Source organism: Aspergillus lentulus (assembly GCF_001445615.1).
Source record: "Aspergillus lentulus DNA, contig: Alt16, strain: IFM 54703, whole genome shotgun sequence".
Classification (NCBI taxonomy): Eukaryota; Fungi; Ascomycota; class Eurotiomycetes; order Eurotiales; family Aspergillaceae; genus Aspergillus; species Aspergillus lentulus.
The window spans coordinates 1,659,875-1,671,070 of NW_028322113.1; the positions used below are offsets into that span (position 1 = coordinate 1,659,875).

At 51.5% G+C, this 11,196-nt stretch overlaps 2 protein-coding genes across 2 annotated transcripts; one reads left to right on the forward strand and one right to left on the reverse strand.

Moving 5' to 3' along the window:
• Positions 1-424: 424 nt before the first annotated feature.
• ALT_8015 (AA9 family lytic polysaccharide monooxygenase) lies at positions 425-1,602 on the reverse strand (the record flags this gene model as incomplete). Its single annotated transcript, XM_033555915.2, has 2 exons — positions 425-1,222; positions 1,279-1,602. 2 exons carry the CDS (start codon positions 1,600-1,602, stop codon positions 425-427), a joined length of 1,122 nt encoding a protein of 373 aa, XP_033411806.1.
• Positions 1,603-6,856: 5,254 nt separating this feature from the next.
• Positions 6,857-11,075, forward strand: ALT_8016 (putative membrane-tethered transcription factor (SPT23); the record flags this gene model as incomplete). Its single annotated transcript, XM_033555916.2, has 3 exons — positions 6,857-7,444; positions 7,498-10,881; positions 10,944-11,075. 3 exons carry the CDS (start codon positions 6,857-6,859, stop codon positions 11,073-11,075), a joined length of 4,104 nt encoding a protein of 1,367 aa, XP_033411807.2.
• Between the last annotated feature and the right edge of the window lie 121 nt (positions 11,076-11,196).

Below are 11,196 nucleotides of genomic sequence, written 5' to 3' on the forward strand. Positions count from 1 at the left end.
AAGACGGGGAATAGCAAGACAGATGCAACTTCTCTGTTTGCTACTCCATGCTTGACGCAATTGTCTTGCCTGCTTTTTCTGTGGAAGATGATAAATATCTGAAATAGCCTACAGTGAAATTAATCATTCAAAGGGACAGTTAAGGCCGTTGGCTGAATAACGGGTTAGAAACATCAATGTTCAGAGCTTGTAACCCGAGTAGATTCACTTTACAAGCATTTTACTTTTATTGATACAGATGTAAAACAAGGGCAAAGAATGATCAGCGTAGAGCAAGAGCTCCAATAGTTATGGTGCTTCTAAAGTACAAAAAGGATGCCCGATCCATATATGTATGTTTGAAAAAGAAAACTCGTCAGAGGTGCGATGCACAAAAGTTACAAGTGCAGGAAAGGGCTTGTCGATTCGTTCGAAGTGCTTTGATCTAGGCAGAGAGATCACGAGCGTGCACCTTCTCGGTAACCAGCCAAGAGAAAGTCTCCTTGAGGACCTTCAGGAACTCCTCGGCGCTGAGAGAGTTGAAGTACTCGGTGAGGCTGCTGCCGCTGGGAAGAGTGCCGCTGGAGCTGGAGCTGGAGCCGGAGCTGGAGCTGCCGGCAGTTGAGCTAGGGGTGGCGGTAGGAGCCTGGACGTAGCTCTGCTGGGCGGGAGTGCTGGTGACGGTGACAGCCTCGGTGGTAGTAGAGGGCTGGTAAACAGTGGCAGAGCTAGTCTGGACTGCAGTAGAGGTCTGGGTGATGGTGGCAGAAGGAGCAGCGGTGCCAGACGAGGCGGAACCACCATTGCTGGAGCTGCCAGAGGAAGCGCCAGAGTAGAGAGCGGGACCAGGAATGTCATAGGAGCTCAGGCTCTGGTAGATATTGACAAGGATGCCGGCGTCAGTGTTTTTGTAGAGCGCAGTGCCGAGGGTACCGGAAGGCTTGTCGCTGCCACCACCGGTGACCTTAAGGTTGATGCACTGAGGGTAGTTCTGGGCACCGTTCTGGTTTCCAGCGGAGTGGAGGGCAATGATTTCGTGACGCATGACATAGTTACCAGCGGCGATGGAGCTGGGAACAGTCACAGTCCAGCTGTTGTTGTTGGCGATTAGGTTGTCGGAGGCCCAGGTGCCAGGAACATTAGAGTCACTGATCAGACCGCTCTCATCAACCTTGAAGAATTCCAGACTGGTCTTATCAACCGAGGCGCAGTCACCATTGCAGTTGGCCATGTAGGTAATGACCTGTACTAAGTTAATACCCTAACCAATTGTTCCATGGATGTCTTACGAAGACATACCGGTCCGTGGTGAGATTCAGGCCACTCAGTCCATTGGAATTCAACCTTTCCACCGGCCTTGATCTCGGCAGAGATGGCACCATTCTTAGCACTCTTGTGGCAGATGATGTCGCCGCTAGAGTAGCTGCTGCCGTCGACGAAACCCAGATCGGTAGCGGTTTCAGACCAACCGATGCTCTCAGGAGGGCTGCTCATGTAAGGGTATTGATTGACGAGGTATCCAGTGTAGTATTTGCCATCAACAACGGCACCCGTCACAAATCCGTGACCAGCGACCACAGCGGCCGAGCTGAGAAGAACAGCTGCAATCTTAGAGACAGACATGTTGTAGGTTTGTAGTATTGTCGAGACGATCAACGCACAGCGTAATCTTAGGTTCGAATCGAACGAGAGACGAGAGAAAGAATGACGAAATAGGACTTCAGTCAATGAAGTCGATGGAAAAGAATGAGAGAATGGAAGGTGCTGAGACCGTGAGAAAGGAATGCTGATGGGAAGAACAGAACAAAGCTGTCCTCCATCGCGACGAAGATGGTTCTTATATCTCCGAGAAGCATGAAGAACCTATCTAGACCCGGTTAAAGCTCCGAACAGCTATCCAAATTCAAAATGAAGCCGGTTCTGTAAGGTCATCGCAGGTATCTACTCCTTACAGTGTGGACATCGCTGGATTGCTTGGTAGGGCTCCTGTTTGGATTCAGATTCAGAATTATCTGATAGGTGGAGAAAAGTCGAGATAGAGCCACCGCGTTAGAGATTAATGAGAACGAGTCATGTCTGCGATGGTCGGAGACTGAGTGCTCAGAGTATGCATCAGGGGTTAATATAGCACTTCCTGGTAGGGAATAGTGGACACGTCTCTTGTGACAATCCGAGTTTCATCCTGCTTTTCTTTCTCCATTAGCTTAACGTTTCCCCACTCTGTCTCCATTCTACCGTGTCAGAAAACCGTTATTAGAATAACTGATGATTTTACAACCTGGTGGATCGGTCATATTCATCGATACGGGAATGCTTGTTGTATTGCATTAATTGCAGGCGCCTCGATGCAAAGTCCATTTACCCCTGACACTGACTCGGGTGCCCATTCTCTTCCATGGACGAATCGGCTATGCTCCGCGATCCACATGGACTTTCATTCATCTATGTCAAGCTGATAGAGGCCAGAAATCTTGTCAGAATGGATGAGCTGAGGGCTACTCAATACAGAGTACTTACTGCAAAACGCTCTGGCTCGGCAACGATAGAGTGACTCTACTGTTATGAACCGAGCCGTCCAGACAGGTCTGGCCATCGCATTACCAGATAGGCCATGTCGGGCGAACGAGGTCACTGACGCTTGACCACTATTGTTGTCATGGATGGGCCCCGGTTCTCCATTTACCGGTATTTAGCCGCCAAACCCTCTATATCAGACCATACCAACAATAGATCATGACCTTGTCATTTCCTGAAGCGCCAGCGTTTGTTACTGACAACGTCACTCTTTCTGCCGAGAGCTGCAATCTGCACTTATTGGTGCAGGGAGCTGGGCTCAGGATCAATAATACGCTGCACAGACCCTCCAAAGGTGAGACACCTACTTGGCCTGAAATGAGGCTTTACTTATTCAAGGTGCACCGGTGCTGTGTGAGGTGCTGTGTGATCTGAAACGCCCGAATGCTTCGGGTTGCCGCTGGCCCGCTCTGCCTTCTGAGTCCTAAATCAACCGCACGCATAGAACCGGTTTAGTGTCTTGGATTTCCGACCGAGTCTGCTCCATTTTAATTTCTATCTAGCGTCTGAGGCTCTGGGCTGTCGCTCTTTTTTTCAATCATTCGTCCCCTGAGTTCCCGACGGAGCGCCTCTTTCAAATAGTGGAGCTATCATATAACCCAAGGGATACTGCATCCTCTTCGTCGAAATGGGCGGGGAAAGGCAGATGCTTCTTTTCAATCAAATGGAAACCGCTTGCGAGGATTTGCCTAACATGTGACAGGTCTTGACGACAGTCTATTGAAGAACTCGATTCGTAGAGGAAACAACAGGAAAGGCACCCATCCCCATTTCCATCATCCTAATGCAAGAAAGGGATTCAAAGTTATCCCTATAGCCCAGGATTACAGGCCGGAGGAGGAGCATTCACAAGGGCAATATCAATCGACCCGCGGTCCTATATCCGTAGCAGGGATTGAATCACCATTTGCCTGGAAAGGAAGTCGATGCAACTATGTCTCAGAATTTGAGAACTGACTGGAGTAGAGTCCATCGCTGCCTCCACTCTATGAAGGATGCTGAATTGGCGGTTCATCTGATAGTCGGTTAATCCCACAATTGCCAGACAGGCCAAACTCCTGAGAAGACGAACTGAGTTCTTGGCTACAAAGCCTCTTGTAGCAGCGCGCCTCTCGGTCCTCCAGAGACTAACCTCTTCGGATTCCAGACTGCTTCGGACGGACACATCTGCTGAATACAGTGGCAGCAAGAGTGGTGCAATTTTGGAGTATGAAGGCAGTGGCCTTTCAATGACTTGGAAGTGAGTAAAAGCTTTGAAAGCTGTGCTCGCCGTTGTAGTATACAATTCCCAATGCTGTCGAACCGGGCTTACGGGACTGCACGGGTGATGACTCAGTTGGCTGTGACGCCAGTGGATGTGGTGAGCAAATGACTAGGGCAATTAGCTTAAAACTAAGCGATGATTCCGGAACATTGCAGGGTATATGGACCTACCATTGTCGGTTCCCTCATCTTGACTGAATACGAAGCTGGCCTGGGTCGAGGTAGACTATATCGCGGATATTCCGCATCAGCGACCTCAGGTCCTGGATCAACTTACGAACCTTTCGATTGTCGACGGCTTCTTAGGTAGTTGAGATCAGAATGGGACAGATGCGATCAAGCTCGCGTTCCATCAGCGTAGTCGTTTTCTGACGACTCGAATGACACTAAGATCCATGTACTTGGGAATTAGATCAACCAGGAAAATCTCACTATCCCGTCCGAATGGCCATGATCTCAGTGAAGGACGTCTCATATGCAGTCGGTTGAGGTCTTCCTCTACAGCCCGATGATCCGGTCCTTACTATCCCCCACAAGCCACCAAAGCTACTTGCTTTGCCATTTTCTTCAAGCGAGCTGCTTGGGGCGGAAGGACTGGAAGGTCGCTTGTAGGGTGTTTCAGGCCTCTTCGACATCTGCATCTGCTTCCGAGGCGTAGGGTAGCATACTGCTCGGGAGCATCGCGAGATTGAGAATTTTGTTTCTTCTACCACCCGAGAAGGACCGTCTAGTTCAGATTGCAAGTACGCGCATAGCTAACTATAGCTCGCATGTGCCTGCCCCTATGATCATTTCGCCGATCAGAAAAGAGGGGTTCGATGAACCGAAGACACGGCGTCATTTTAGTTACCGCCAAGTGACCTCGAAAGATTTATCGATCGGCAAATGGGCTGTGAATCGTCATGCTTGTGCTTCTCTGGGCACCTTGTTTTCAGGTGTATACGCACCACCAACCGCTACAGGACATCTCTGGACCGATCTGCCTCGGCTATGACCTATTGGAAACATCGGAGCAGGATGACGATCGAGACAGACTTCGTTTCGCTGGATTATCTTATGACACGCTGTATGAATCATGATATATGTCGTCGGATGAACTACTTTGAGAAATACGGAGTGTCAAGGCATGAATACCAGACTAGACGCATCATCGAGCCTCACCAATCCGGGGCTGTTATCACAAGGAAAAGTCAAAAGTGGCAATCTGACGAAGAGCGAGTAAGTAGATAATAAAATTCTCGCTCTTCCAAGGGATTTGGAGTTCCCATTTCGCAAGCTCAAAGTCGAGTGGTAAGAAGGATAAGAACCTACGCGCAAGACATATAGTCCACAATCCGGACTAGAATCCAAACTTCCTCTGTCCACCATATACTATAGAAAAGTCACGCTTCATTGAGTTGTGACACCAAAGGCACATGGCTCCCACGGTGCAAATAAATATAAGTAGTCAGACACCCCTGCCGCTGTGTGTATATCGAATCCGAGGGCTTTCAGTGGCCATTACCTATCCGAGGTAACCAACCTAAGGCCGCCATATCGCAGATAGCATTTTAGGACACGCCGGACGATATGCTACTGGACAGCATCTAAGTACAACACGATCGGGTTGGTACTAGATATTGGCCTGGATGGCTTGGATATCAGACAGGCAACGCATGCTGAGCAGACTGGTAAGAGTCGTCCAGTACCTGTCCTACATTTCTCGACAGGGAACAAACGATGACCTGATACCATCGCTAGCAATGCGGGTGTCTAGGTCGAATTGTCTCTGTCATGGTCTTTCCATAAAGCAATTCGTATGACCTATTCCGGTTGGTGCCAGACTAGAGAATTGCGAGTCGCGAGAGTACTGGCAGCTCTTTTTGTACCTACATCATCCGTAGTCTATGCTGCGCATCTACGCTTCGCCCAGAATGCATGGTCACGTGACTAACTTTACAGGAGGAATGCATGATATGCGTCCCGCGCTGACCCGCTCATCGAACCCCTACTGTTTATGCATACGTTCAAGGAACTACCTGAGACACAAGAAAGAGAAGTACTGAAGGCTTTAAATGAGATCATCCCCTATGGAAGCCAAAGTCTGAAGCGACAGCCTCAACAGTTTATGTGTTTAGAGAGATAGTGAGAGAAGACAAAGTCAGAGCCAAGACTAATAATAACCTGGTAGCCTAGGACTGCCCAACCCGAAATAGGACTAGCGTAACAATAAGAGTGGCGGAGGAGTCACCCATTGATATGGTTGCCTGAGTTTTCTGGCTGGAAGATTTTTTGCCTGTTCCGAATAATGCGGAAAGGAGACAGATAGACCCGACGACCGGGTAGAGCACGCTACGGTCTCAACCAAACCCCTTTCCTCTGCGGTGAATCAGGTCCTTATCATCGACGACCTAATCAACTTGGGGGCGTTGTCTGCTTCAGTGTTGTTTCTCAGTCAGAGTGTTATTACACTTTCTTTCTCTAGTCATTGTGGGAATTCTTTATAGACCATCTCCTCTCTCCAAACTCCCTTCATCTTCCGAGACGGTCGCTGCTCCAGGTTTTCCCTCCCTTTTCCACACTCTCAACAAACCGATCGGGTGCTATTACCGCGCCTCTCAATTCCCTACGCCGCAGCGGGCACGACAAACATTCGAGAAGGGCCATCTAGTGGTTATCTTACAATAACGAATTTTGTCGCTCCTTCTTGATCCCATATTGTGATTAGTTTCGATGGATTGGAGACGGTGCTGTTAGGAAGTTCGATTGCGCCGAGTGAGACGAGTTTTGCGGTCGGATCTCAGAGATCCTCGTGCCATCCCTTAAACTTCGGTCTTCGAGTCTTGCACCTTGATCTTGGAAGCACGCTGTGAAGATTTGGGCGCATTCGACAGTGGCCCCTTGGCTTTCCGCTCTGTAATCCTGGAACTCAATGATGGGACCTGTGGAGGCTGCCTCATCTCCCGTATTTCCCTCCCTGGATCCTATTGTTGTGGATGATGAGATGGAAAATCCCTATCAAGATACCGATTTAAGCTTTCTCGACTCTACGAGACTACAGATGAACGAGGCTGCCGGCCAGGATTTCGACGATCTCTTTGCCCGTTCCCACTCCTCCCGCACGGTCACCGACTCGGAATCTGTGTGTTTGTCGCCCTCAGAACTCTCCATAAAGAGACACTTTCAGGAACACGATGCGCTGAGGCAACCCAAGATCGTTGCTTCAGACTCCCCTGCCGAATCCCTGGATAACTCGAGTCCCAGTTCTTCGTCCGATTCTCCGCGGAATCACGGTCGAAACACCTCCGTGGCCTCGACAACTTCCGTTCCTCATAGCGATCACGCCAACATAATGCCATTTGGCTACGCAACTGAAGATTGGATTAACTCGGAGCTCGGTTCAATGAAGGAGGAGACATCGATGTTTGGCTTTGACCCTTCCTTGCCGGCCATGGATGGTGTCTTCCCCGTCGAATCCGACCTCGAATCCAGCAACAAGGCGATGGACGCCGCTTTCGATTTTGAAAGCGCAGCCAGTAGTCCCAGTGCCCTGAAGACTGACTCCACCGCTCAGCCAAAGATCCAGAAGCGACTGAAGTCGCAAATGCGGGGGACGTCTCATTCCACCTCGAGGCAATCAGCTTCTCCGGTATGTACTCAGACTCGCATTCTTCCTCGTCCCTTTACTAATTCTCCTCGTAGCAATTTCGCCATTCGGTCTCTCCTTTCACAGTGGGCAAAATGCCCAGTCAAAGTAGGTCGTCATCAAGCCAATGGGCAGGACAATCACCGTCGTCGCTTTTGGAGGAAAGTTTTGGTGGCATCAACATGAACGGCGGATCTCCACTGAATGGAAACTTCAACTTTGCGTCGAACGGGTTTCCTTTCGGCATCAACTTTGCGCCGTCTCCCCCTCAGAACAATATGAAAGCGGAAGCCACTCAGCGTCATGTCCTCACCGTTCATCCCACTTCACTAAAATCCCGCGTAGAAACACAAATTCCCATCCGCCTGACTCTCTATCCAATGCCCTCCGGCGTCAAGAAATTACGACTGCCTACCCACACCATCTCGAAGCCGAAATTCCTTGCTCCTCCGTCTGCTGATCGTTCGGCTGATACCTTGCAACTGCATACGAGCCTTGTCTGCACTAGCGCGATGCAGGATCAGACGAAACTCAGGAAGGCATTTGCACGAGCAAGGGGCGAGACGCGGTACCGCTCCTCGAGCTCGAGCCCGAATGCCACGGAAGAGCTGCCAGAAGATGACAAGCCCTTGGACGGCGGGGAAGTGAAAATCTGCGCGGGATGCATACAGCGTGAACGGAAGCGCGCCTTCAGAAAGAAGCAGAGAAAGCCGGAGGAGGACGAGTTGTTTCAGAAGGACGAGGAGAAGCGAGTGATCGTCTTCAACACCAACGAGATCAAAGATTGGGCGGAGCCCTCCAAGCATGCCATGCCAGGCTACACTGATGCCCCTGCGCCAGTTGTCCCCGCTGGAGCAATGCAAGTCGAGCTTCCAATGCGAATTGCATGCTACTGCAGGCACCAGAACGAGAAGCTCGGTTTCCAGGTCATTTTCACAGTCAAAGACCATATGGATAATGTCATTGCCCAGGCAATTACAAACTCCATCATGATCACGGATGATCACAAGACGCACGCTCCCCCGGCTCCTCCCGCCCCGGGCCCTTCTCCATCTCTCCCTGATGGGACACAATTGCCCGGAGTAGGCGTCTTTCCGTCAGGCCCTCCCGTCGAAACCGCGAAGTCGTCAACCCAATCCCAGCAGTCGTTCCGATCATCCTCGACTACGGATCTGCAAGGTCTTCAGCAACGGTTCAACTCGCAGTATCAAATGCCGACAGGCTCCTTCGCCGTCGCCGCTCAGAATGGCCAGAACGGTCAGAAGAACGCCATCGCAAGGTCGCAAACGCCTCGCAGTCTTTCGCGACAGACTTCGCCGAACGACTTCCCAGGACCCATGACCAAGCGACGGAAGCACAGCAATTCTGGCCGCCTTCCGTCAGAATTGACCATGACCAAGCTTGAGAACGGACAGTCATCTGCGGGTGGGTCCAATTCAGGAGTCTTAGGAAACGACGCTCCTTTCCATGCGGCGCGTGGTTTTGCGTCCCCGGCGGAGAGGCCGTTTGTGACATCGTCCGCCATGTCGGGTCAGTTTGCCAACGGCCCACCAACGCCCAATAGCGGAGACAACAATCCTTTCTTCAATCCCAGCGCGACTCAAACCAGCTTGGATACATTCATTCAGCAGCAGTTGATGTCGGCGCCAAACTCGGCTCAACCTAGCCGCCCTGGAACGCCTGGTAACCCAGCTCGTCACGGTTTTCAAGATCAGTCTCTCAACCTCTCATTAGGCTCAAGCACCTCCACTCCCGCTTGGCCTCCTCTCACAAATGCTGGTAACCGGTTGCCTTCTGTCATCCACAAGGTTGTCCCAGCAGAAGGCTCCATCACTGGAGGCACAGAAGTGACGCTGTTAGGAAGTGGTTTCTACCCTGGTATGGAGGTTGTCTTTGGTGATACCCTGGCCACAACGACGACCTTCTGGGGCGATAAGTGCCTGAATTGCTTGACTCCGCCAGCCCTCCAGCCTGGCATGGTGGCTGTCGTGTTCAAGCATGAGCATCCGACATTTGGTCAAATGCAGCCGGCTCAACCTCTGATGCCCAAGCAGCAGCAATTCTTCCGGTATGTTGACGATAGAGAGCTCCAGATGTATCGCCTTGCACTTGGCATTCTGGGACAGAAGCTCGGCAACCAGGCAGATGCGTTCCAGACTGCTCAACAGATCATGGGTACCGACCCCAAGGCTGTTTTCAACCTTCAGAAAGACTTCTCCGCCGGTTCTGGCGGCCATCAGCGACAGGTTCCTGGCCTAGAGTCTCAGGGCAAACTCAGCGATCTGGACTCGAAGATGTTGACGTATCTCGAATTCATTGACCTTGACGACAACCCGCGGCCGCCGAAGTATAACTCGCGCTGCGCCACCGGGCAAACTCTGCTTCATTTTGCGTCGTCCTTAGGCCTGACTCGTTTCGTTGCCGGACTGCTCGCCCGAGGAGCAAACCCGGAGGTCCAGGACAGTACCGGAAACACGCCTATGCACCTGGCCGCCTTGCATGGTCATGCGCATATTGTCAACAGGCTGCGTTTGGCTGGTGCGGACGTCAACGCTCGCAGCATCAGGGGGTTCACTCCGGCCGACCTGGCCACAACTCTTCCAGCCCACCAGGCTGCACTGATTCCTGCTCGGCACAACCGCTCCCGTAGCGTTGGATCAGTATCCTCGTTGCGACGCAGGCATAGCAGTTCTGCTTCCCTTCACTCTCTCTGGGAATCGTCGTCTGTATCAGGATCGCTTGGTCCGGCGGTCTACGACTCCGATGATGATGAGGATGATTCGGATGACCAAGTGGACTTTACTATATCTCGACGGTCGAGCGTTCACCAAGATGTCCCCGGTCCACTACCCTCGCCTGAGCAGGCAACAGCGGCCCAAGAGGCACGGCCGTTCTCCCCTCCGGCAGCTCTGGTGGCCTGGCGGAACCAGCTTCAGGCTCAAATAAATCAATTCCAGCAGAGCGTCGCGAATGCCTTCCCGAATCTTCCCGCTCTGCCGCCAATGCCTGCTTTGCCCGATTATCAGGCTCATCCGATGATGCGCCGCATCACAAATCTTGTTCCTCATCGACCAACCACAACCTGGTCTCCGAAGGACGGCTGGTGGGACCTCTTGACAGGCAATTCCGCGCCCAGTGCGACTGAGCCGCCTTCTTACGAGGAGCTGTATCCAGGCCAAGATCGCCAGGACGAGGAAGAGGCATCGCAAGTGAAGAAGGCAACATTGCTCAGGGCAGCAGCCGAGGCGGCCGTGGATCAGCATTTCGAGGCACAGGCCAGCACTTCTGTGGCAGAATCTAGCAAACAGGAGAACGATGACATCAAAGACATCCGAATCGGCTCCAAATTGATTTCTCGTGAGCAACAGAAACATCTCAGAGAGCAGCAAGCTCGCAGGATGAAGGGTCTGGGTAGCGATCGGAATCTCTACTTTATTTGGGTGAGTATCCTCGATAATCCCCTTTTTTTGCATTTGCCTGCGCCATTACTAACTTGACTTAGCTTCCTCTTCTGCTTCTGGTTATCTGCGCATGGATGCGAAGTTACGTTCCAGGCATCTGGCAAGGTGCGTCAGATGTCTATGGATTTGTGAAGACGCGCTATATGCGGGGCGCGCTGGACGTTGGCTCTTAGACCTTGGCGTTTTTCGTCCTTTGTTTCCTATCATCTTCCTCGAATTCCTTTGAGCCAGGGCGTTGTTTGCGAGCGGGCGGCACTATGGACATGTCTTTCCTTTTCCTTTTTTCGCTTCCTT